Source organism: Polyodon spathula, chromosome 17 (assembly GCF_017654505.1).
Source record: "Polyodon spathula isolate WHYD16114869_AA chromosome 17, ASM1765450v1, whole genome shotgun sequence".
Lineage (NCBI taxonomy): Eukaryota > Metazoa > Chordata > Actinopteri > Acipenseriformes > Polyodontidae > Polyodon > Polyodon spathula.
The window spans coordinates 31,511,084-31,538,066 of record NC_054550.1 but is presented as its reverse complement, the minus strand read 5'-3'; the positions used below and the strand labels follow the sequence as shown (position 1 = coordinate 31,538,066).

The following is a 26,983-nucleotide window of genomic DNA, read 5'->3' as shown; positions in this document are numbered from 1 at the left end:
TTTCCATGGAGCAATAGAGCATCTAATTGTCTTGTAAAGCATGTTTACCAGACCTTGTATCTTCATTTTATTTTCACCATGCCTCTGTAAATTTGCATATGTTGCAGTTATCTTCATGGGAGCTTTCTAACCTTCCATATAGTACAGTGTGTGCTGATCTTTCCCTGGCATTCTCCTCTTTGTTCTGCAATCCTTCTGAACATGCAGCTCTTGCCTAAGCCTTATTCCACCTGTGAGCTCATCAGCAAATGACAAATCTGCAGGCTAGCTGAATGCGAAGGGTTAAATTACACTGCGAGCATGAGGAAACAGAGAGGTGTTGATCTCACTGAGTAGGCGTCTTCAGATACTGAGCAGCTCAAGCAGAGTACAGCTCAGTTGAGTGAGTCCCAGTTTCTGTAAAAAGTTTTTTTTTTTTCTTTTTTTTCAGAGCAGACCTGGCTTATCCCAAAGAATGTATGAGTGGGGGACTGGCTTACTAATCTCATTCGTACCAACGGGCTCGTCAAGGTAAGTGCCTTTCTTGTAATTAGTAGGATAACGAAATGTTATAACAAAGCAAGGAGAGATTAAATGATTTGGCACCCCAAAATCTGTAGGCACTCTGAGTAGATTGCAAGGAGAATTGTTTAGATTAATTTGTCTTAAACCAAAAGGTGTGAAAGTATTTCCTTCAACAAAATATATTCCCTTGGGACCCCTATCTTGTACAGTCCTGTCCTTATATATAAATATATATATATATATATATATATATATATATATATATATATATATATATATATATATATATACTTCTATATAATATATATTTTATATATTTGATTATTTACTGGATTAGAAGTTATTAAAACATTTCATTTAAATTACAAATTATATAATGAAATGTCATCTTTAGTCTATAAGTATGTGAGTATTATAAACAAATTGATCCGGAAACATGTATAATGTCTGAACAGGAAACTATTAGTTAATATGCTACTGATGAACAATCTCCAAATATACTCTATTTAAGCTTTCTTTAATATTGTGTTATAGCAGCATTCATACAGCATGAGTTTTAATCATACAATATTACAGTGTTCCTTTAGTTTTGAGTGCAGTTAAAGTACAACTCAGTGCTCTCTTAGTAGTAAACAGGCAGAAATCTATAGTTTTGGGTTTTTTTTTCCCCCCTGGTAATGGTACTGTATTTCAAAATTCCCGAACTTGGAAAAATAATGTAATTTAAATAAAAGTCAAGACATTGGAATCAGAAGTATACCTGTCAATCATCAATACAGGTGCACCACCAAGAGGTTTCAGGTTTCTTTTGACTGCTCAAAAACTTGAACTCAACAGTATTTTTCTGTCAGGGACACTTTGAGTTAAAGAGTAATACTATGCCTATAAATTCTAATTCCACATTTCAGCCAAGGCTGTTGATTATATCGCTTTTGTGATTGTAGATTGTAACTAACTCTGTTAAACAAGATGTAATGTAAGTGCACAGACAGAAAGTAATATTACCAAACAAAGATAGATTAAGAACACTACCACTGCAATAGATCATTGTATTTTATTTTCTTAAAAACAGGGAAGCAGTCATCACAGCAATTCTTTAAAAGCGAATACTCACCTTACGTGTGTCAGTAAATAGGGATGAAAATAAACAAAAGTTATTTATGAAGTCTCTATCAGCCTGTAATTGTTACATAGAGTTGCCAAAGACTGTCATCTGTCACTATATGACATTTTATATTTGCATTCCTCTTAAAATTTAAATGTAGAATTTTAAATTCATTGGACACATCAATAAAAAAAAGGTTCCATGTTCTGCATGAACATAAGCAATGGAGATCTGCAATGTCAGGTTTTTAAACATGCGGTTTAATTAAAAACAGTTTATTGAATTGTTCTTGCAGATAAAACAACAATGCTTCCATAATATTTTCTGCAGACATTAGATACAAATGTTCACTGTTTTGTATTAAAACAAACAAAAAAAAAGAAATACATGCACAAACTAGAACATTTTATTTATACAATTAATGTACATGGTCATGACATGAGCAGCACAGATTCACTATTTAAAAACAAATATATATGTAAATCAAACCTCTTGTTTTATTTGAAATAAACACAATAGACAGGATTATCAAAATGTTGTAAATGATAACTCCATTTATATATGAGCAATGCTTCTTGCGACTATTTCTTTTGTTTGCGTTGGAATTTAAAAGGAAATCTGTGTTAATTGTCCTAATTTATCAGGAGTTCATTTGCACTTGGAAAAGGAGGGTTTTAATTAACGAAAGAGTATATAACTCACTTTGAAACAGAAATTTAACAGTGATGCCGACAATGCAGAAAGAGAGTGTACAGGACCAGGGTTAATTTCTTACAGACTACCTAGATAATTAAATATTTGTAGTTATAAAAATATTTTAGCCTTTTCTATACTTATGGTTATTAATGAGATTTATTTACTTGCTTTAACCATTTGTAACCTTACGGGATGTTTATTGTATTGCTAAATTGATATGTTATTTGCTTCCAAGAAATTATCAATGCAACTCCTGATGCGTACATTATGGCAGCTGAACTCTACTGCACATTGAATTTAATTATACAGATAAAAACCTAAGAGTAAATAGTGAAATCTTGGTATGGAAAACTGCATATTAGACATTACAATAAAGATTTCTTAGGTGATTGCGGATTTGCAATGCACCCTTGGCTTTTAACACCAGTGTCTAATCCACAATAACTTTCTTTTTTTTTTAACTCATTAACATGTATTTTGATCAACGAGTTCCCCTTACCTAGTCGCTGAGACAGGAAGTGATGTAAGTGACCTGTGACTCAATTTCAAAGCATTAACGATTTTTTTGACTGATTTTATTCACAAATTCAGTTTGAAAATAATTTGCTAGTAAAGCTGCCATTACTATACCGTGAGTTCGATACAATAACACTGTTTTTTCAAACCCCCCCCCCCCCGGTATGTAGCCATTTATTTTTTCCACGGAAGTAGGAAAAGAAAAATTTTTTAGACTAGAAACAAGCTGCCAGGTGCTTGATGCTACAAGTGCCAAAAATAATATAGCTGTCCATCTGAATAGTTGCCCTTTTGCCAAATGTATTTATATCACTTGTTCTTTTCATGTAATGTATTTGTCCTACACCCTACCCTTATTTTTTGATAGAAAAGCATTATGTAAGCAGAACAAATGTGAGTGGCTTCATAACAGTGGATGTACATATCATAGTTTATCAGGCAAAGCTGAAGTGATTTTTCAGACATTTATCCCTTCCTTCTGAGGCACAAACTATTATAGATCTTTCAGAACAAAGCATTTATTTAATCTAAGTCATAAGAAGGTATGGTACTGTACATGATAAAGCAGTCAAATGGTTTGCCATTTATGTTATAAAAAAAACAAAACTGATAAGATTATATAACTTTATAGGTCATAAGATATTCAGGGAGTAAATCAAGATGATAAACATTTTCCATTATAACAGACTGTGGTGTGGTTTTTATTTATTTTTCTGGCAGAGCAGATACATTAAAATGAATTCTGCTGACTTCTTAACTTGTTAACTTAAGAAAAAAAAGAAAAAACTGATCTGCTGCTGTAATGTGCATATGTCAAAGGAACCATTCTGCACAGTGGGTATGGGTTAGCAATACCATGCATTTCAACTAATCAACTAATTAATCTGAATTCAACTTCAGATCAGCAGTTGTTCTGAAATATCTATACAACTTGCAAAACAGCTGATACATCTTATACTCTTAGGTAAAAGACATTAAATGTGTTATATGTTCATTTAAAATGTTGCTTTAAATCAGTGACATTTTTAAACATGTTTTATATATACATTCCATCTGTTACAATATTTCAATAGGGAAAATAAATGAATGTACAATAGTTATACATAATTAGGCCAGGACATAATTCAAGCCAAGAGAGATGTGTTTTTCCTATTGTATTTAGTAATAAATATAATTTTAATTATGTGAAGTATAAACCCAATTTTTTTTTTTTTTTTTTTTTTTTTTTTTTTAAGAGTAACAGTTCTTTAAAATAGAATAATTCTTATCTTACAAACAACAACAACTCCTCCTATTTTACCCATTTCATCACTAAAGCATAATTTTGTTGACAGCCTAAGTGTAACATCTCTCCAGTGTAATAACTCTCAGTGTGAGTAAGGCTTCTAAAGCATTGATGTTTTGTCTGTTGCCTTGTTTATCCATCTGTTCTCCAGACCCCACAGATGCAAATCTCAAAAATACCATTAATTACCTAGTTATCTCTCGATTCTCGTGATTTTACTTTGTAGGTCTTTTTTAAGACTGGTTAAGTTATGTGCTTTTTCTTGACCCTGTGGTAAACTCAACTGCTGTTATAGGAATATATTAAACAATTTACTCCCATTAAGGCTTGCCAACGTCTTTCTGGAAAGCATTCTCTAAGGGGGCCCCCGTACGATAAACACATTTTGTTGTTTTTAAACATTTCTTAGAATGATTATAATTAAGGACTGCATTACTTAAAAATACCTGTAACGAATGCTGATATTTTAATTTCTTCAAAGCCATTCAGACAGTCATTCAAACAGTTTATATATATATATATATATATATATATATATAATATATATATATATATATATATATATATATATATTTTAAGAAATGTTCGTTCTGAGTTGAATTTCAGTTTCTCAGCAAGAGCTACCTATTAAAATTCATTATGGCAAATAGAAGGGTTCCAAAGCATGAGTCACTTTGTGTTGGCTGTCTGGCACACAGGTTCAGTTACAGTTATAGCTACATGCTTTTTTCATTCAAGGGGCTACTAATCCATCCATATAAATTACATCTGCACTTATAACATTATTAAATAAAATTATTATTGTCTGTCAGCAAAATTATTATAATCATGGGTTACTTTTATACCCAGGACATTGGTGTTGGCATACACTGAACCAATAGAGAAGTGTCCAAACCTATTAGGCCCGTATGCATTTCCACGGCTGGTCTGTTCACATGTATATGGTATTAATAAAACATTTAGAAAGGCTATAATAGATTCTCTCTCATGTTTCTATCTGGGCTGGCATTTAGGATTGTACTTAAAGGATCACTTAAAATGATACCAAAGAGTCTAAAGTGTTGTTATCATATTTCGTTGTAAACAGAACGTTGTTAAGAACATTCTGTAGGTCTTTAATAGTATCATTAATATTTTCATATTGAATGTAGTTTGTGGGGGATTTTTACAGTAACAATTGGGCAGACTGTGTACTAAACTCCCAAAGTCATTCAAAGAAAAGAACTGGCGCTTGTCTTGGTCATTTCATTTTATTATTTGGTTTTTATCCAATTTACTTGTCTTTGTCAATGTTATTTTTATTTAGAACCATATTAAAGCTTTTACCAGCGTGTTTAGCTTTAAAAAAAAAAAAAAAAGATTCTTCCAAAAACAACAAAAAAAGAAGGTTAAAATTCCTCACATAATAATAGTGGACCTTTTTTTTTTTTTTTTTTTTTTGCTAGTACTGTAAAATCAGATTTGTTTTTCATTTAACAAACGTATGCAAACTTGTCTTTGACAGGACAGATTTATTTGTGGAAAGTTTCAGTATTTATGTTACCGTCAGGTCCTAAAATGTATTAGCAAATAAAATAAAAGGTTTTAATAATTAAAAATATCTAGTTGTTTATGCGATAATGATGATCATGCTGTTTGTTCGGTACTTTGTTCAAAGTGTATGTTCATGACGTTTCTTCAAAGCCTCCTTCCTGGCTTTGTAAGAGTTACTGGGATATGCTGAAATAAAGTTATTGGAAGTAATCAGACTGTATCCAGTTATTTGACTTCGTCCACTCGTCATGCAAGCTGGAGACTAATTGCTGTTGTGGTTACTGTATTGCCACTGACAGCAAACACTATTCTCGATTTCAATTACTATCATTTTCACTTTATTTGCTGTACTAAATTTAAATATATAGATAGGACAGTGAGGAAGCAGAATTAGTCTACATTAACAAATAACATTCAGATGGCATGTAAAAGAACAAAGATTTTTCTTTCATCAAGCATAAAAAAGGTGAAATACATGAAAACTGTATTTAGGTATTTTCCAGAGGATTGAAGGTCCTTTACCAGAGATTACAACCCTCGTATTGACCAATCAGGTTCAAGAAAATCCCAGATCCATTTTCTAATTTGATACCAAGCAACTGCGCTGGGAAGAATTTGGTGCGATTTGTTACAACCTTCGTTTAATGTTTACAGGGCATTGCAGTAGGATTAGATTTCATACAGGCCTCTGTTCATATAATGTCATAATATATTATTAATATCTAAGTTAGTGTCATTATTCACTTTCTCAAGATGACAAACACACGTTCTTTAATTCAGTGTACTATAAGCACAAGAACATGCTATATATTATCTGTTACAAATTTGTGTCAAGAAAGGTCTGGCTTATAAACGCATGTAGACCAAGACACTGCAATGCACCAGGAAGTTGAGAATTAGTGCCTTTGTATCTAAAAGGCAAGTGCTCCTGTTAATAACATTTATTTAAGTAATGCACCCTTTCCTCTTGATGGAGTGGACAAGCCGCTGTCACTGTGACATAATATATAGTCATTTCTTTAAGCCATGCACTTTTAGGGAAAAGGCCCATTAGAGTGGCTGTACATTTTAGCAGTGAATTATGACACTGGGGTCATATACTTTCAATTGATATACAAGTAATGCACACTCACAGAAATGAAGGCTTGAGTGCAGCTCTCACAACTTATAAAATAATATTGTAGAACAAAATAAATGTCCGGTAACTTACAATTGAGGCTTCAGGTCACAGCAGGTATGATGCAATATGGAGTAATTGCAGAACTTTCCTAGGACCTGGGTGGCATTGGCATGCAATCTAAATAATCCCCTACAATCATACAAGGTGGTCTATGTAGATAAAGAAAATAAACAGTAGAATGGAAATGTCTGGCCTCCAATACCTGCAGTGCCTGTCTTGCGGTCAAGCCTTTGCTTTTCTCCACCAAATGAGTCATGATTTGATGCTTTACCAATTCATGCTGTGGATTTATTAATTCACACAGTACAAAGCTGATTTCCCAATAGTCTATATTATATATATCGAAGATCGGTATATAGATATATAATATATTATAATATATATATATATTATATATATATATATATATATATTTTTGACAATGTACCTACTATTTGTACTTTTACAAGTTTTGTTCTATTACAACATACAATAAATAATGAGGTGTGGTTTTAGGAAAGATATAGAAGTACATTGTGCTGGGCTTTCTGAAGGGGATTAGAAGCAAATCACGTAATATATATAAGCTTTGCCAAGCCTAGTTGTCTGTAAATTTGAATACACAGAAAGGCCGGAAGTCAACATGTGAGACCCTTTCCTCTATTTCAAATGTCCACTTTCTATTAATGACTACAGAATATTTGATAACTGATAATGAATCATATTAGCCTGCATAGACTTCTGTAAAAGTGCACACTACATGTAATTATTTAGGCGTTTTTTTTTTTTTTTTGTTTTTTTTTTTTTTTTTTATTACTACAAGAATATTATCTAATTAGGATTAACATTCACATTTTCCCAGAAAGATAAACTCCAATTCAATGGGCATAAAGCTTCTTGAGCTAACACAAACAAGCCAGATTCTATTGATATAAAATTACAAATAAAGAAGAATATCTCGGGTGCAAGCAATGGAATAAACTCCCAACTCAAACGATTATGAGTATGTAGTCCCCCCCCAAAACACCCAACATATATCAAGGATAACCCCCTTGGCTATCACTATAATTAAATTGACTATTTTAAATGACCAATTAAGTAGAGTTAACAACTACGCCAACTTGGAGGTAATAGAACTCCAAATAAATAACATGTTCTTTAAAGATCAAGAAAGCTCAGTGTGTAAAGTGAGGGCAACAAAGAATAAAAACCAACAAGGATTTTATTTAGACAAAATGTTACAGCTTTTACCTATATCAACAGATTTGATAGCAGCAACCTTTAACTATAGCATCAGGTTTTTAACCAAGAGCGATCCCATCAGACCCTAAGTATTAGGATACTTTAAGCTAAATAAAGTCACACCAACACTTCTAAGTAAGAAAAAGATAATGATTTTCACAGTACAATTCCAAAAGTAAAATCTTAAATGCTTTTAAATAACACCCTTCAAAACAAGTAGTGATTTCCACAAGCACAATTCCAAATTGTAAAATATCAAACACTTAAATAACACACTTTAAAAACTAGTAGTAGACAGTGATTTTCATATAAAAAGAACCGCAGAAAGCTTCATAAACCCTAAAAATAGAATCCTAAACAATCCAATAGCCGCTAGTCCAGTTAATACAAGGGTTGATAAAGTACAAGGGTACAATCAAGAGTTAACAGGCCGCTTATAAACATATACTGTAAACATATACACAGTTACAGTTGGAATAATCAGGACAGAGACGCTACTGTAAAAGTCTAAAACAACCACTAACACAGGAAAGGAATTCGTATACAGCGCTCATATATTAAACCGAAATTCACACGGTCATAATTACAAACTCAGGATACAGGCAGTGCACATTCTCTTTTGTAATCAAACCCATATAGTTGCTACCGAAGTCTGAGAGCATGAGGGATACTTCACTGAAACCACTCCAATATAGAGTGGACCAAACTATTCAATATGAATAGTAGTAGTTTACCATTAACTTCTAGCACTTCAGCCAATTCACAGTGCACCAGTTTTACACTTCAAAAGTTAGAATCCTTACCAAACAGTAGTTCCCCATTCCGTGCTCTCAGCTCACCAGTCTCTCAAACCCGGTATCTCCCTGTTTGATTAACCCCATCTGTTTTTATACAGCTGGCCCCATTACGAATTAGCACTGCAGTTACCATGGAGACCATTAGTTTCCCTGGGGTTTAACGTGACAGTGCAACATTAATAAATGATAAAAATCACACAGTAAAACTCAATTTAATTACATGCAAAAAAATAAACAATATATCCATTTCACATGCGTTACAGTCAGTTTTCTTTGTAAATACAATATTCTGTGTACAGTATTAGTTTACACTGCCATTTTAAATTACAATTCTGTATTGTGTAAACTACATTTGAATTTGTCTATTAAGATATTCTTCCTTAAGGTGACCAAAGGCTTGTGAGCACAAAAATTATTTCAAATCCTGTTCCCGTTATTTTAGGTAAGGAACCAAAGGGAGCAGGTTGTTCTGCTGAATTTGTAACATGGGGCCCACAAACAAATTCTACAATGCAGAGTCTCCATTATAATGACTAGAATGAAGCAGAATTGCTCGTCCCTGGAAGCCTGCTGCTTCTTGAAGAGGATGTGGTGTTGTAGCAGTCTTTGGCATGAAGCCTTAAACTCCTTGGAAGCACATCAGAATTTAGCTTATTAGGAATTCTAGATTTCACATTGTTCTCTGCTGTGTAAGCGCCCAGATAATCTGGCTTTTATTTAAATTGTGTTATGGTTACGATCCACTTTTTGCAAAAGCAGTTTTTACAGATGTTTTGTCATGATTAGGTTTTGAGTTTAAGTTAAGTGTTTTTTTTTATAACTTTATGATTTTGTGCTGTGCTCAATAATATTTTATTGTGTCTGCTGTAGAAAAATATTTGGACTGCTTATGGTTTTTGGCTCATGATTGATATTTTTTAAACTGAACGTCACAGCACGTTCAATTTCTTTCCTTTAAGGAATTGTATATCTGAAGACTTGCTTGTTAGGCAACACTGAAAACCTTGAACTTTAATGAATGTTACAATAGCCCACACCACAGCTTTAAAAGCCATGAATATTTCTGTTTTCACTAGTTTCCCTTCCCACAGAAGCCTCTAAACAGCAATGCCTTACACAATACAGATTCTGTGTGTTAAGTGGTTGCAGCTTCTTAACTCAATCACAAGATCGATAATGCAGAAATATAACAAGCCCACACACAGAATTTAAACATCTATTCATCTATAAATACACCATTATCCAAAAGCTTTCTCTGTGACAATGTCTTTACAGTAAGATTGACAAGAAATGCCTTGTGTATTTCTTCATGCAAACATTGCATTGATCTCTAAATAATAATAATAATAATAATAATAATAATAATAATAATAATAATAATAATAATAATAATAATAATAATAATAATAATTTGGAATGACAAACCTATTTTAAGTACGATTTTGTGGGACATTAGCCAACAATATGATTAGCTGGCCAATATGAATTTTAAAATATTTAGCATTGTTGTAACTTTCACTCTTAATGTATTCTACCCTTAGTCTCATGCTCTTTTACCTGAACTAAAATAACACCTCCCTGCATACAATTATCTCAGTTCATGTCTGTACTGCCTGTGATGGAAACATTTGTAATTAATACAAATAAGTGTGAAATCCTTTTTTTTTTTTTTTTTTAAGTGTCATGTGCCATCTGGATTGTGACCGCACACTGAACATATATGCTTTGCATAACACTTACAAATGTAACCAAAGAGTGCATCACTATCAGTTGTCTTTGTCAGTTGTAGTGTTATATTATTAGAGTATATCTATTCTTATGTTATATTACACAGCTAAAATAGGCAGTGTTACTTTCTTTTATGTACACAAAAAAGGTCAAAATATTTTTGACTGTCATCAGATGTAAACTTTACACACAAAATGAGCCAAATACCCTAAATGTCCAACTCACTAGAATTGCAAGATTTGCATGCTGATAGTACATCATTTACGTGCATGCAAAAGAACATGCATGCTTTAATTAACATGTATGTTCCATGGAGTGGACAGAACTCATGGGTCTGGCACATTTGCAGATAATTACATTGTGGTACAACGAACAACTCACCCAACCAAAGTAATCAACCAACCAATGGACAGCAAGGCCTTGAGAAAATATGTTGTCATTTTGTTGAAATACAGGTTTGTTTTCTAGGAACTGATGTCAGTTTAGGCCAAGTTGCACATCATCAGTGATGCCATGCATATTAATGGCTGAATACTGAAGCAGGTACTGTATAACCTGTGAGCAATACTTCAAATGCCATTGTATTTATTTTTTCCCTACTGTAAGCACTTTTTATATGCAATTAGTCTGAGTTCCGTGGCACCAATATTGAATTTGAACCTCTTTCTTTTCTGTATCGGATGATCTGATTCTTCAGAATCCTAGTTGCGTTCCTTTTCAGCAATTCCATATTATAAAGCTATCACATGGTGCAACTCTGTTGGCCCCATTTGAAACTAATGACCCTTTAAATACAAACTGAATTAAATACAAACATGCATTCTATAAATGTATTACAATAGGTGTTTTCCTGAACATAGTCTGAACATGTCTTTTAAGACTTTGCTGTCTGTAGCATACTATAAAGAAGTAGTTGATGAAAACAAGTTATACTAGTCAGAGACTGACAGAGAAGCTGGCGGATAGCCAGCATGTAACTTTGAGCAGTGTGACATATTTTTTCCAGTGTAGGAGAAATGTACAAAAAAGTTAACTCTCATGCCACATTACACTCAGAAATACATAACTGTCTTTAGTTCAAAGAGCTTTTAATTCTGTGTACAGTATTTGAAAAAAAAGTACCAGCATCACTGTGAATTACTTAGAAGAGAACACAATAACAATGCATTTTTGTTCAGTTTATACCATGATACTGCATCTATATATATATATTGCATCTACATTCCTGACATACTGTAGGACTCTTTGTTATCTACGCATCTGTCTGCACCTTTCTATTATGAAACCTATGTAGGGAGATGGAAGAAGTTATTTAGGCAGCTGTAATTAGTATACTACCATCAAATGTTATTTTATGCTATGGCAGTTCAATGATTCAAATAACTCAAAGCTGTTTGCAATAGTATACAATATATGCAGGGATGGGATTCAGCTTAAAAAGGTCTGTGGTCTCTTTGCATCACATCCTGAAAGATAATAATAACACATGCATATGTACAATAATAAAATACATATAATGCATAAATAAACCGAAAAAGGAGAATGCTAATTGTGACAGGATGACGCTGTGGCCCAAGGTGTTACCGGCAGGAAAGAAACCCAGACACAAAAAGCAGCAGTTTTACATGCAAAGCACACTTTAACACAACAACAAAAATAAACACGTAATGAGGGCCGAAATAAAAGGTTCAAACAATAAAAAAGTATACAGACTGAACATTCAGCTTCACTATAAAATTTACACACCAGTACTCACAGGTAACTCCCTCTTCCCCTCCAACAAAGAATTGTACTTGTATACAGGTGGAAATTCTCCAGTTAGCCCTCAATTACCTAACTGAAGAATGGCCACACATGTGATTGTTGGCAGGGACAGAATTAACCCCATCCCTGCCAACCTTACATTCCCCACACACGCTATTCTTTGTCTTCATGTGTACATTGATGGTAAAGAATGATATAAAGTATAGGTCTATGAAGCTAAACGTAGACTTAAAAACATGAAACAGTAACACTTACAATCTGAACAGTGCTGATTACGATCCTGGCCATGTTTATTGTGCTTTGACACAATTTAAGAACTCCTGCTCTAAATTAAAAAAGTTAAATAAAATAAAATAGAATAAATACAATTCCAGAAGTTCCATAATATTTTTAATTAAATGGTGTCGTTCTATTCTTCAAGAACATTTTCAGTTTTGAAGCCACATTCGCTAGACCTAACTTTCTGTAATTTTCTGTGAGGATGAATAATAGACGCTGTAGCTTGATTTCTTTGTTTCAATGTATCACTAAGACAGAGTGTGCCAGCCATTGTTCTGCCAAACCATAATAATTAATCATGAAAGTCTGGTCTTGAACTATTATTGGAGTTAAAACAAAATCACATGAATTCTACAACATTTAAACGCTAATTTATATTGTTTATGATGAATAACAGTCCCTGTATTTTGACCTTGGTTGTTTCTATAAAACATACAGGGAAAAATGTAAAAGAAAAATGACATGAAGTAGGCCTGAAAAAGGTAATTTTGCCTTTCAGAGTGAAGTTAAACAGAAGGATATTAGCCATATGTGATTCATTTGCAGCGGTATGCTTCAATTAATCTGCTCAGGGTGGCAGACGCTGGTATTCGGCCCGGTGCCACCCACAGAAGAATTATCTTTCTGGGTATGACCCACTGCTAAATAATTAGAGCGGAAAGAGATTGTTAATATATTTTACATGACAGTACTTCATTAGTTTAATGAAACAGTCTCTGACATAACTGAAGAGTGTTTTAAGTAATCTTGTTTCGGTATACAAACCATTTCTGATTTTTCTTTTTCAAAGGAAAACACATGACAACGTCTCTTAAATAGGAATGATTACAAGGTATCCTTTAAAACTAGCAGAGAACCATTTGAGGTCCAAAGAGGTCAATGCATTGAATGCTCACTAAAATGACCAGATGGGACTGCAGATTGCTACTGTAAGCAGTTTAATAGTACATGCCATATGCAAGCCATGAAAACCAACAGGTTTATTTTAGGAAGTACCCATTTTGTTATTGCCCGTCTTTGTTCTATTTGGGGATCATTGTGGTTCCTATTGGGTTTAAATTGTTTTCATCCGAGCTTGTAGTTGAAACTGATGCACCTCAGTGCTTAAATCTAATACACTGTCCCTGGTTCTGGAAGGAAGATGTTCTACAACTGTATCTGATTGAAGGCATTGTATGCCATCAAGGAAGTCATCTTGGGTTACCAAAGTCTTGTGGCTCTAGTACAAGGCTTAGAACTGATGTTTGATTTTATCAAACCTCACTGAGCAGTATCAGGGTACTTAGTCAGAGAAAGTACCTGTTCAATCTTCTACTGTTCAATCACAGCAGCTGATTAAACTTCAAACATGCTTTTCTTGGTTAAAATGGTGCTCATGAAGTGCTGTTCTGATGACTTAAATTGTATTTCACTTGGCTGATTTCACAGACCACAGTGAGCACTAATCTTGGACTACAAAGGAAGCCAGGTGGTCTTCTACTACAGGTGGTAACACAGGTTTCACCTCTATTACTTCCAATAATTATATTGTTACATGACACTACAGACTGAAGTATGATGATTTAATCCTACTATAGTAAATTGTATAACCATTTATACAAATTCCTGTTCCAAAGTAATTACTGAGTCATGGTTAGATGATGCTGTTGATCATTTCTTGTACACAAAGCTTTGGATGTTAAAATATTTGGTTATTGATTTCTTCTATCTGTGCAGTTTTAGAAAGCAGCTCAATCTGAAGGAGACAGCACCACTGTGGCTATGGAACAGCGATGCACTGTGGTTGTACTGAGCATTGCTTATAAATTGCGTTTGATTTAATGCTAATGCCAGTGATTACAGTAGAACTGCATGGCTTGTATTATATGTTTAGCAGCATAACTGCATGCTCGAGGATATATTTACATAGTCTGAGTTGGATTTGTGTTGTTGCTACATAATAAATGAATGGATATATGTGCTAATGCATATAATCTGAAGGAAATGGCTGCTACTTTCTCACCTACTTTTTCCAAATAATAATAAAACTTGTGTTTCTAAAAAGGAATGATGGTCCTCTGCTGTACAAACCAGGACCAGCTCTAAAAAGATAGATTACTTGTGATTTTCTCTGGCGCAATTATGTAGTGGCATTTACACAGCTGGACGGAGGTTATGAAAAGAACACATTTGGTTGCCGAACTTTCCAACTAAAAATCAACTAAAAACTTATTTCTCCTTATTGAAACCATGTTTAGTTCTGCTGTGTAATTTCTATACCATATTAGGCAAGTTGTCTCCAAAAGCAGTAAATGTATTTAACAATGTTAGAATGTTTCATAGAAATAACAACTACACATAATTTTGAAGCTGGACAGGTACAACAAGTATTAAAGCCTCGTCTCCTATGATTACATGAAGCACTTATGCAGGTACTAAAACAGCTTTAGCATAAACATTAATTTACATTAAAATAACATTTTCAGGAACAAAATTATCTAGGTTAGTAGTTAAACACCAGGCTATTTTTACCTTTTTGCATATGTCATATGGCCATTAGTTTGTTCCTCTACTTGTATCACAAGGATACTTGAAAGCTGTAAGATTTTCCGTAAACAGTCTTGGGAGAGGTATTTACTTTTATGCAAATTGTGAATGGAGTGTGAGATATTTTTTGATGGTAAAGATGAAAGAGAAGAAAACATGCATTATTGATGGCCATTGATGATAATCATTCATGTTAGCTACTATAAATGCTGATGGTCTTTGTCTTCAATGTCAGGAAGCTATAAACAAGGCCAACAAGATGTTCGGCTATATTGTGAAAAGTGTTGAATTTAAATCAGGGGAAACAATGTTAAAACTGTACAATTATTAAGATTATTAAGACCGCATCTTGAATATTGTGTTCAGTTCTGGTCACCTCACTACAAAAAAGATATTGCTGCTCTAGAAAGAGTGCAAAGAGGGGCGACCAGAATTATTCCGGGTTTAAAAGGCATGTCATGTGCAGACAGGCTAAAAGAATTTAATCTATTTAGTCTTGAACAGATGACTACGTGGCGACCTGATTCAAGCATTCAAAATTCTAAAAGGTATTGACAATGTTGACCCAAGGGACTTTTTCGACCTGAAAAAAGAAACAAGGACCAGGGGTCACAAATAGAGATTAGACAAAGGGGCATTCAGAACAGAAAATAGGGGGGACTTTTTTTACACAGAGAATTGTGAGGGTCTGGAACCAACTCCCCAGTAATGTTGTTGAAGCTGACATCCTAGGATCCTTCAAGAAGCTGCTTATGAGATTCTGGGATCAATAAGCTACTAACAACCAAACGAGCAAGATGGGCCGAATGGCCTCCTCTCGTTTGTAAACTTTCTTATGTTCTTATAACTCGTACATGTATCGATGTCTGTTACAGTTTGTTTTTAATCGTGCCATAGCCCACAAGAATTTGCCGGCATATCATTGTTCTGCTCCTTAGCACATCTGGCCCACATTCAAACAGATAAACTGCTCGTATAGTGGATACGAAAGACTGTAATAAAGTCTCTGCCGACCTCAAAGGTTTTTTGGCCAAGTAATCTGAACAATGGGTTTATCCCTATGTATCCTTGGATTTTCCTTTTATTTTATTTGATTGTTTTCTATTGCATACCTGACAAAAATTTAGAAGAAAAAAAACAAAGAAATCTTGCATGCCAAAACTAAAAAATATTGCATATCAGTTCTGTCATCCGAACGGTTTTAAATTCCATCAACATTGCCTGTAACAAATCCTAAGAACATGTCAAATTGATGTAACAAATTATGGAGGCTTTAACTCGGAAATGGCAAAGAGGAACTTCAGATCCAGTTTAGTCTACAAATATTCCCCAAGAGCTACTTGAAGGATCAATATCCTTAGAATAATTTGCTCTACTTTATTACTTGACTGTAATAATGACCCTGATACTATACTGACACAGTAAGCATATGCTTGGATACTACACTTTTTAACATTAGATTAGTTTTCCAAGCACCACACTGTATCAACTTCCCCCAAAACAGGAAATAGGACTGAAATGAGAAGATTCCTAAGAATTACAAGTCTAGACAAAATCATTTTCTACCTTCTTAAATGCATGTTTTGTATGGTTTTGGTTACTGATCTTTGTATCCAAGTATCATACTTATATTATTATCAATTATTCTGTTATATTTATGATACATATTTAATATACATTTGACAACACTGTACAACATATTAAACCTTACAACAGAAATTTTGATTATCTGCAAAGTACATTTTACACATTTTACTATAAAGATTGATGATTGATTTATTTTAATCCACATTTGAAGTAAGTCTTGTTATCGCAAATGTGATGATCTGGTAATAGTGGTATTTTGTAATGTTTTTTTCATCACAGAGTAATTTAACCTCAAACATTTTCTGCCTATTGCAGTAAAACTCTGCTTTGACTCATTTTAAAAGATTTATTATCAATTGAAATTACTTTTCATGACATCATTTACTTTCTTGGTTTAAGCTAAAATAGGAGACCCTGCAATTACTGTCACTGGAAAATAAACATCATGCTATCAAATGTGAACCCTCTGTTAAAAAAAATGGAGCTTCTGTTGCTGTTAGGAAGCTTTAGACAGAGAGAGCTCAATATTGACCTGAGCAATTTCTGCTGGTTAAATAAAATGATGTAATGTTTTTACATTCCACATGCACTGGTACCTTTAATATATTAGAATTAATTTTTCTGCCAAAATGTTCATCATCACTTGTGTCTCTTCAACTGTTCACCACAGTCTTAGTTTGTTCCACCAGTTGTGATGAATATCCCCATGTCTGGGTCAGCATATGAAGCTCTCAGCCAAGCATCAGAGAGTGGTTTAAATACTTAGACCTATTCGGAGAGGGTCCAATCCAATCAGCTGTCACTTCCTGGGCCATCAGGGTTTAATAGCAAACGCGCTACTTCTGATCCGTGGTCGTACATGCTTTTATACCACATGACCAGGCTGTAAACACTGTACATACCCCAGCTATCATCACACACTATTTATCACGTGCACGGTAAACACTTTCTGTAATTATACACACGCTTCTGCATGTTATTTACGGTCTGATTTCTGAAGTTCAGTTGCTGTATTTTGTTAATATGATACAATTTTTACCAACAGTAACTGTCGGCGTGCAACTGACTTTGAAAGACTTTGAAAGTTTTCTGTTAACAGACTTGATAACAAAAGAAGTGTACATTACCATGTTTGCTTTGACAGTTTAAGGCATATAAAAGCAGTACATTATAAAATATTGAAAATAATAATAATACTAATAATACTACAACAACAACATAATATACTACTACTATAATAATAATAATAATAATAATAATAATAATAATAATAATAATAATAATAATCTAACACGAATGTGGTCTTAGAATCTAGTTTCAGAGACTTCGGGTTGATTAGATAACACCATACTTATTCAGACATAGATAACTTGTTAATATCAATTGTCATTTGATTAAGAAATACTTAAATAACCCATTGGATTAAATACCTTATACCAAAAGGTTGGAACACATCTCAAAACACATCATTTTTATAATGAAGATACTGAAATAATTCTTTGAGAACATGCGTAGAAGAAATACAATTACCAATTGTCAGTGCCTTGTTACCTACAGGGTATTATCCTTTTGATTGTTTGTTTGACATTTTTCCCTGCCATTCCAAACTGGATTCCAAGCTCTGGCCAATACTAACGATATATAAACACTAAATGTAAGAACACCACCCAAATGCATAGCCGGCGGAGTTCTCTAGCTGTGACTTCCTTTGTTTGACCTCGAAGAGGATATTTTTTGCAGATGTAACTTCAGAAAGCATCCCATTCTTTAAACAACTCCTTGCTCCCTGACCTTTTCCTGCATATCTGGGTGTGCTTGTTGACTAACAGGGCTGGTTTTGTTGCTGTTCAGTGTTGTTACAGCTTGTTGCATGTAATGGGGATACATCCATCTGGATCAACCCAGCAGCACATTTCTTTATAATAATAATAATTCACTGCTTACTGGAAGGACTACTGATTAAATAAAGTGTGGAATGATTGAATATTGCTCCCGTTTTACTTTCTGGACTCAACAAACAGTGAACAGCAACACAGAAAGAAAAAATATATGGTTGAGGTTAAGGAATTTTTTTTTGCTGTTCACCAAATTGTATTTTTCACAAACAGCAACACTAGTGCTAAAATGACCTAGGTGTGAGCGTGCTGACAACGTGGCTGAAGAAAATAGATCAATGTACATATCACATTCCAGTTCCACTAGATGTTTAAAACCCTGCCCCTTATAGAAGGAAATGTGTTAGTTTCAATATTATATTATTTCATCTACTCATGTGATCAAATCAACTCTTTATTGTATTTAATTCACAGATCTAAGTGGTTCTTTTCCACTATTGTAATGAGTATCTCACTGTATATTTCTCAATGTTTATTAAAACAAACAATTAAGCAATTCCGCTTTGGAAAGAAAATAGCAAGAAATTGATGTACAGCACATGCCACATACTCGTTTAGTTCAATAACAGTGCAAAGCTGTGTTTGCTGACCTAAATATAAAATGTTATACTTTTAAATAAAGCTTACTGTGTTACAACTCTTTATATTTTATATAGCATACTGTATTATTTAAAAAGATAGTATCTCCAAGCATTACATAATATGATTTAAATTGATAAAGTTAGTTTTGATTTACATTAGATTCCATTAGACACAGTGCAATGAGAAGCAGCTTGTGATGTAATCCTGTACACTACTGCCACCTGGGTCTAGTCTAGTGGATTTGCAGCATACCAGCTATGCACTCTCTTACAATACCAAAATCAGAATAGTGACTGTTGAATTGATTAGAACAGTGAAGTGTTGCATATATTATGTTTACTAGACCTTGGAGGTAGTGTTTGAGACATTAATGGGATGACATGAAGTGCCACCAAGGTTTTTTATGCACACTGTCTGAGATTCGTGTGAAGACGTGATACCATTACAAGTTTGTGATGACAACATCCTAGGGACAGTTTTTTTTTTTTTTTTGTTTTTTTTTTTTTAATTTATATATTTATTTATTTAAATGTGATATCTATTATGTCTTGGTAGTTATGTGCATATAATGTGATGATGCCATAGAACTATTTTTAGTTTGGTGAATTGTATTTAATCTGCTGCTGTACCACCATTTATTTATCCAAATAAACATAATCAGATATGTGCACATACCCTACTATTTAATTATGCTGATCTGTTAAACGATTCAAACAGATTTCACTTCATCTGCACAGAAATAGCAGGCTGCAGTTTGATCATATCCTCCATGATTTTATTAATATGATACCACACAGATTTTAATCAAATTTTAATTATGACAATTTAGAATAAAGCCAGATGTGACAGGTCTGTGCTAGTTTAGCAGGCACATACAGTATAACTAAACACTGCAATGAGATTTGAAGAAATGGATAATGTAAAAGTTGCATGAAACTGAACCCTCAACTTCAATAAGATTACAAAAAAAAAAAAAAAGTTATCATTTTAAAACATCTCTAATTAATTTTCATAATGACATTGAGACTCTTAAGTGCATAGAACATGCATCATCATCAGCTAAGAGTCTGGCATTCCCTCTTGTCATCTGTGACTAATGATCACAAATTGATAAGATCGATCAATCATGTGTGACATAATCAGCATATCGCATTTTAACCACAGGCCATCCATTATGTCATCCTTTTGCCATTAATTTGATGTCACTCAGACATCCATACAGCTCGGACAGACCGAACAGTAATTAAATAGCCATAGCCAATATTAAGCAGATTCCATGCAGTACTTATCGTTTATGCTATTCACTCTGAATGACAGGATCAAGGTCGGGTAAAAATAGTAGAATGCTGCCATTCCTGATTGATAGAATAAAACATAAGTGGCCTACTGTGGCCAGTTTAATAAGCTGTCCTTCATTGTGTCAAAAAGCTAGAGTCGACCACGCACACGGATATTAAATTGAACACCTTCCAGTGCTATTCTTCTTATGAAAAGGTAGTCTTCTCTAAAGCTTTAATGTGACATCTGACGTCTGTGAAATGCTGAAAAATGTAGCCCTTTAGCCACCAAAGAGACTTCCCAATACTCTTTTACTGTATGGAGTTTCTAATGCAAGAAAGATTAGATTGAAAGTAACAAGCTCTCATTAAGCAAGCAATTTATCTCAGCAGGATTTATCTGGGCAAAGCCAAACCCGCTTCCACATAGATAATCTTGGTATTGAGAGGCTAAAGTTTCTTGCATCTATTTATATGTTTTAATCTATACGATTATATTTAAGGATTATATTTAATGTCACATGCTGTAGGACGGCATTTTAACAGGAGACAAAACTCACAGCTGTGTTTAGTCACAGCAAGCATTACTTTGTATACACTGTATCATATCAGGGTCGAGGTTTTTTTTTGTTTGTTTGTTTTTTGTTTTTTTGCCAATGTCCACGCCTGTTCCCTTTCAAGAAACTCTTAATCAAGTGTTTAGCCCTGATCTGAAATAAAGATAATTTAAGAAAAGTGTTTTCATTTTAAAGCAAAGACAAAAAAAATAATACATAGAGGATGTGGAAGTGTTATTTTTGAAAGATGAAACGTCATTAGATATGCAGCCAAGTTAAGTTAAAATCATGTCCTGTTTTTGTGGTCCTGATTTATGATTAACAGTATACCACACCCGTTTGGTGGCTGTCCAATGTTAACCAACATAGTTAAACCGCAGAGCTTCATCCTTCTACCTATAGCTTGTTAAATTTAAATCCTTTCAGAATAGTGGTTTGCATTAAGTGATTTATCTATAAAAATTAGATAAAACTAATAAGAAACTAAGTCAAGTTGACACACTGAAGTAAAAAAAAAAAAAGTGGAATTTAGCCACTTCCTAATGCTTCTCTTTGCAAGCATTCTTTATACTTCGATGTGGGAGCGGCAGAGAGAGAGAGAGAGCGAGAGAGCAGTGGAGAGAGATCGCTATCAACTGAATTCATCACTGTAAACACGTCCCAGGGGTTTAAAGGGGAAAAGGCAAGTCTTACATTAGGTATAAACAATCAGATCTGAGACATTATTACTGGAGTATCAGACAGCAATCACTGGAAACACACGCATGATGTTTGGGACACACACGGGGAGTAGGAGCAATACGTCTCCATAGTTTTTGCCTAATGTAATCCTAATCTCCAGAAGGAACACGCAGCAGAGGAAAAGGACTAGAGAGTGATTCCTGTGTTGAAAGCTGCAGACGCAGAACTGAGACGCGGCAGTGTGAGGCTTGCAGAACCGTCCCCTGGACTGAGCAAGAATGCTGCTAATAAACCGCGAAGCTGGTCCGCAGCACAGAGCAAGCTCGTCTCTGCCAAGTAGATCACTGCTGAAACAGTGGGATGTTTTACGCCTTCTGGACGCATAAATTGTTTTCTTGAAAAGCAAGATTTAATATAAAGTTTCCAAGGATGCAATATGAAGAGGATTAAAACACAATTTAAGGTAATGTTTTTTTTTTTTTTTTTTTTTTTTTTTTTATTATTATTATTTAAGCTATAGTGAAACAAACGAACTTTTGTTTGCTTGTATTCAAAATAAATAATAATAATAATAATAATAATAATAATAATAATAATAATAATAATAATTGTAATTTTGTAATTATTGTATTTGTAATGTATATTATCACATTAATGGAACCTCTCGTCTTTGCCTATATAATGCATACACAAATGTATGCATTATATTGCTGTAATTGTAAACTATACATGAAAGGGCTTAAGTGTGCCCCTTATATTGCTTATTACGTGGTCTTTATTTTTAGTATAGACGGAATATAATTATATTTAACATTTAATTGGATTTCTAAAGGTTTAATTTATTTATGAATGATTTATTGATACTATCCCAGCGGCTGATTTATCAGCGGTACTTATAGGTCAAACAGGTGTAATAAAAATCGAAAAGGTCGCTAATTTAGACAGTCATCTGAAAGTAATAACCCATCAATACTGAGGACCCCTTAATTGAAAACAGTATCTCACAGCTTTATACAGAACACCAGGATGTATGTGAATTTCAAGGAAGATATTTTATTTTGGCACTGTCTAATACAAAATAGAAGAACACGTATATATACTAAATTGATTAGGTTTGGGTTTTGTGAGTGTTAACTCTTTCAGATGGTTTTGCAAACCTCGATTACAACTAGTCTTCCATACTTTACCTACAATACAATTATAGTGCAAGATCGGCGCTAATCCGTGAAACAAGACATTTAATCTGTGAAACAATGCATTTAAATTAGATTTACAGATGCATTTGACCAGCCAGAAGTACACACTTGTCAATATTTGCCACTGCATTATTCCCTGTTAGCTATACCTTTTCCCTGTTAGCAATACCCTGTCTGCATTTCGCTGTGTATGAAGGTTGTTCCCATTTATAACATTTACTGATATTCATCTTCACCTGTAGGTTATTAGGATAGTCACATTTCTTTACTCTAGAGTCACATCAAGATTATAATTTAAAAATTTAACAAAAGTATAGGACTCATCTTCTGTTTTGTTTTTCATTACAGTTTGGTAGCTGATCAAATCAAAGTCGTTTTACACTACTTTGTTTTCAGTTCTGTGTTTGGAGTTACAGTATGTGATCAACTTCATAGATTGTAGACATGTTGTTTTTACATCTTTTGAAGAGACCGAAGCAGTGTATATTTCTATGCTCATGTTGCAGGTTAGTTGCAAACCTCTCCAATCTTCTTACTGTTGACTGTTGTCATGTCAGGGTTTCCAAATAAGTGAATTTGACAGCCCTTTGTGACCTTATTCTGTTTCAGATTCAATGGAAGAAGATCTCATTGTTAATAAGATCTTTTTTTTAAAATATGTGAATAACTGGCCTGATGCTTGTTGTACAGTGAAATGCCAATGATTTGGGAATGTGACAGATTATGCAATGCCTTCTGTTAGGGAGTAACAGTAAAATAAAAATGATGCGTCTGACTGTTTACATGAAATACCAAAGGTAAATTCCTTGTAGTCTGGGTAATGGAATTAATCTTGTCTTGTAAATCTTATTTAACTTTTTTTGTTTGTTTTAATTCATTCTGTATCATGTGCTGTTAATTAGATTTTGAACTTGAGAAGACCTCAGTACTAAACCTGTTAGGCATTATTTGCTGTTAGAAATAAACACACCTCTGAATAGACTGGTTGTACCTCAAGTAGCCTCTGAAAATGAAAGAAAACAGGTTTAAACCCATAGATCTGGTAGAACAGGCAGGCATAAAAAGAAAGTACATAAACTCTAACTGATTTTTTTTTTTTTTTTTTACATTTTTTTAAAATATTCAGCAGATGCGTGTTAGCTTTTTTAAGGATTGTTCTACTATACCCTAATGTACCATCTGTAACTAATATATGCACAGTTGGATTTTACTTCCCAAAAGAACATACCATGTTTTCATTTGAAAATAGAGTTCCTCTTTTTTACTTTCCTCGAGAAAATCTGTTTGCTATGACATTGTGATATGAATATATATATATATATATATATCTATATATAATATATATATATATATATATATATAATATATATATATATATATATAGATATATATTAGATATATATCGTTTGTGTGTGTGAGCAAACAACTATTCATTGAAACGGTTCACAAAATCTATGAATAAATAACTAGTATAATCATAAAGCAATTCAAATATAGGCTATTATTACAAAATTTGCCAAATAATAATCAACGCTACTTAATGGCATCTCCTATATTTCTAGATTACTTTTATTGCCTTGTTTTATTAACTGCTGCTGTCATCCAATAGAATCTATTAATCTCCAATTTATTTTATTGAAATAGGTCTTTGGATCCAAATGTCAAATCCAAAGGAGGCAACTTCTGTCAGGGATCAGCAGTGTGTGACGAGAGAGCGAGTGAAAGAGAGGGAGTCCTGCATGATAAACCTGCTGAGTATTTCTGATGTCTCTCTGTGCTGCTTGATTTTAAATTGGCCCTTGCCTGGCTGAAAGCAAAATGTGATGAGCTGTGCTATCATCTGATATCCAAGCATGGATGGAGGCAGCCAGAAGAGCGCCGCAAGTTAATGAGACCATTGCTCTTGTATTGGGAGCTTAGGACAAGCAATTATAGAAGGATTACCCCGACATCTTCTATAAAGCAAACCTGCCAGAGAAGTAAGCATCAACGAGAACTGTTAAAGACATTCTGTTTAGTGGATTTCTTTGTTTTTTATTCTTTTACCTTTTTTTAAAAAAGAGATGGAGTTACAGAATCGACTATGGAATAAAGACTGGGCACCATTTTTTAAATCCTGGATAACCATATTATTGGGCCTCCATGTACAGTTTTATAGGGCTGCTTCTTGTCCAGAGCAATGCCGCTGCGATAAAGGTTTCATTTACTGCAACGAGCGGAGCCTGACATCAGTGCCTCACGGAATACAGGAGGGTTACAAGACTCTCTACCTCCACAACAACCAAATCAACAATGCTGGATTCCCGGTTGAGCTGCACAATATTGTTTCTGTGGAAACAGTATTCCTATATGGTAACCAGTTGGATGAGTTTCCTTTAAACCTTCCCAAAAATGTGCGTGTTCTCCACCTACAGGAGAATAATATTCAAACTGTCTCCCGGGCAGCTCTTGCTCCATTGTCTAAACTACAAGAGTTGCACTTGGATGATAACTCCATCTCTACTGTTGGAGTTGAGGAGGCTGCCTTCAGGGAAGCCATTAGCCTTAAACTCTTATTTTTGACAAAAAACCACTTAAGCAGTGTGCCAATTGGGCTACCACTGGACCTCAAAGAGCTCCGGCTTGATGAAAACCGAATTGCCACCATCTCTAAGGAAGCTTTCATGAATGTCACGCAACTTGAACGCTTAATTCTAGATGGGAATCTTCTGACTAATGAGGGGATTGCAAACGGAACCTTTCAGCATTTGGTAAAGCTGACAGAGCTCTCCATGTCTCGTAACTCACTAACCAGTCCTCCGTCTGACTTCCCTGGAGACTTTTTAGTCAAACTCAGCTTGCAGGATAATCAAATGAGTGAGATACCTGTGGCAGCCTTTTCCAATCTGCGCCACCTACAGAAACTGGATATTTCAAACAACCAGCTGCAGTTTCTGACAGAGGGGGTTTTTGATGGACTTACAAGCTTGAAACAACTCACTGTTCGAAACAACTTATGGTACTGTGACTGCAACATTAAATGGGTGATTGAGTGGTTAAAATCTTTGCCGGCGTCTATAAATGTACGTGGATTTATGTGTCAAAAGCCTGAAAGAGTACGGGGCATGGTAATCAGAGAGCTTAACCTGAATCTCATCACTTGCCCCAGCTCTACAGCCTCGTCTCCACCAGTTACTCGTTCACCCACACAGCCTTTGCCTTCAACTGTTGCTACCAACCCTGCATCTGCATCTACTATTATGACTCCAGGCACTTTTGATAGAGCCCCAACTTCACCTTCATCTACATTGTCCACTCTGCCTGAAGGAGACAATAAAGAGAGGACTAACCCTCCTCCACGGGATCCAATCCAAATCATTATTAATTTTGTAAATGACACGTGCATTAAAGTTAGCTGGATGTCCATCTTTTCAGTCACAGTGTACAAGGTCACTTGGGTTAAAATGGGTCAAAGCTTGACAGGAGATGTTGCGCAGGAGAATGTGGTCAGTGGGAAAGAGAAGAGGCTAAGCCTTGTAAACTTGAAGCCAAAATCCACTTATCGCATTTGTATAATCCCTCTAGATGCTTCTAATAACTACCTTCCTGGAGATGATACAGTATGCTCTGAGGCTACCACTATGCCTGCTACTTTTAACACTAACAATAAGGCCACTGACCCTGAGCATGCCACACAGCAGGATCCAAGCTCTCCTTTTCTCCTAGCAGGATTGATAGGGGGAGCTGTGATTGTTGTCCTTGTTTTCTTGCTGAGCATATTTTGCTGGCATATGCATAAAAAAGGACGATCTGATTCTTCCAAGTGGAAATACAACAGAGGACGAAGAAAAGATGACTACTGCGAAGCAGGTACTAAAAAGGATAATTCCATCCTTGAAATGACTGAAACAAGCTTTCAGATAGTCTCTTTAAATAACGAACAGCTCCTTAAAGGAGATTTCAGAATACAGCCCATATATACCCCAAATGGGAGCATTGGCTTCAGAGACTGCCACATAGCAAATAGTATCACATATTCCAAGGGCAATGTTCCAGATGAGGAATGCTGCCACACATGACAGATTTTGGGAAGAA

The 26,983-nt window shown here is 34.4% G+C and overlaps 1 protein-coding gene across 5 annotated transcripts; it reads left to right on the top strand.

Moving 5' to 3' along the window:
* The first annotated feature begins 258 nt into the window (after positions 1 to 258).
* Positions 259 to 26,983, top strand: LOC121329477 (leucine-rich repeat transmembrane protein FLRT2-like). Of its 5 annotated transcripts, XM_041275036.1 has the most exons (3): positions 259 to 510; positions 21,874 to 22,176; positions 24,554 to 26,983. In XM_041275036.1, the coding sequence occupies exon 3, from the start codon at positions 24,973 to 24,975 to the stop codon at positions 26,965 to 26,967; it is 1,995 nt and encodes a 664-aa protein (XP_041130970.1). In that variant the 5' UTR covers positions 259 to 510; positions 21,874 to 22,176; positions 24,554 to 24,972; the 3' UTR covers positions 26,968 to 26,983. The 5 variants fall into 5 exon arrangements, with proteins under 5 accessions (XP_041130970.1, XP_041130971.1, XP_041130969.1 ...); XM_041275037.1 differs by lacking the exon at positions 21,874 to 22,176; XM_041275035.1 differs by lacking the exon at positions 259 to 510 and having other exon boundaries at positions 21,609 to 22,176.

Coding starts and splice junctions, on each gene's coding strand:
- LOC121329477 (XM_041275037.1), top strand. CDS start 24,973: ATGGAGTTACAGAATCGACTATGGAATAAAGACTGGGCACCATTTTTT.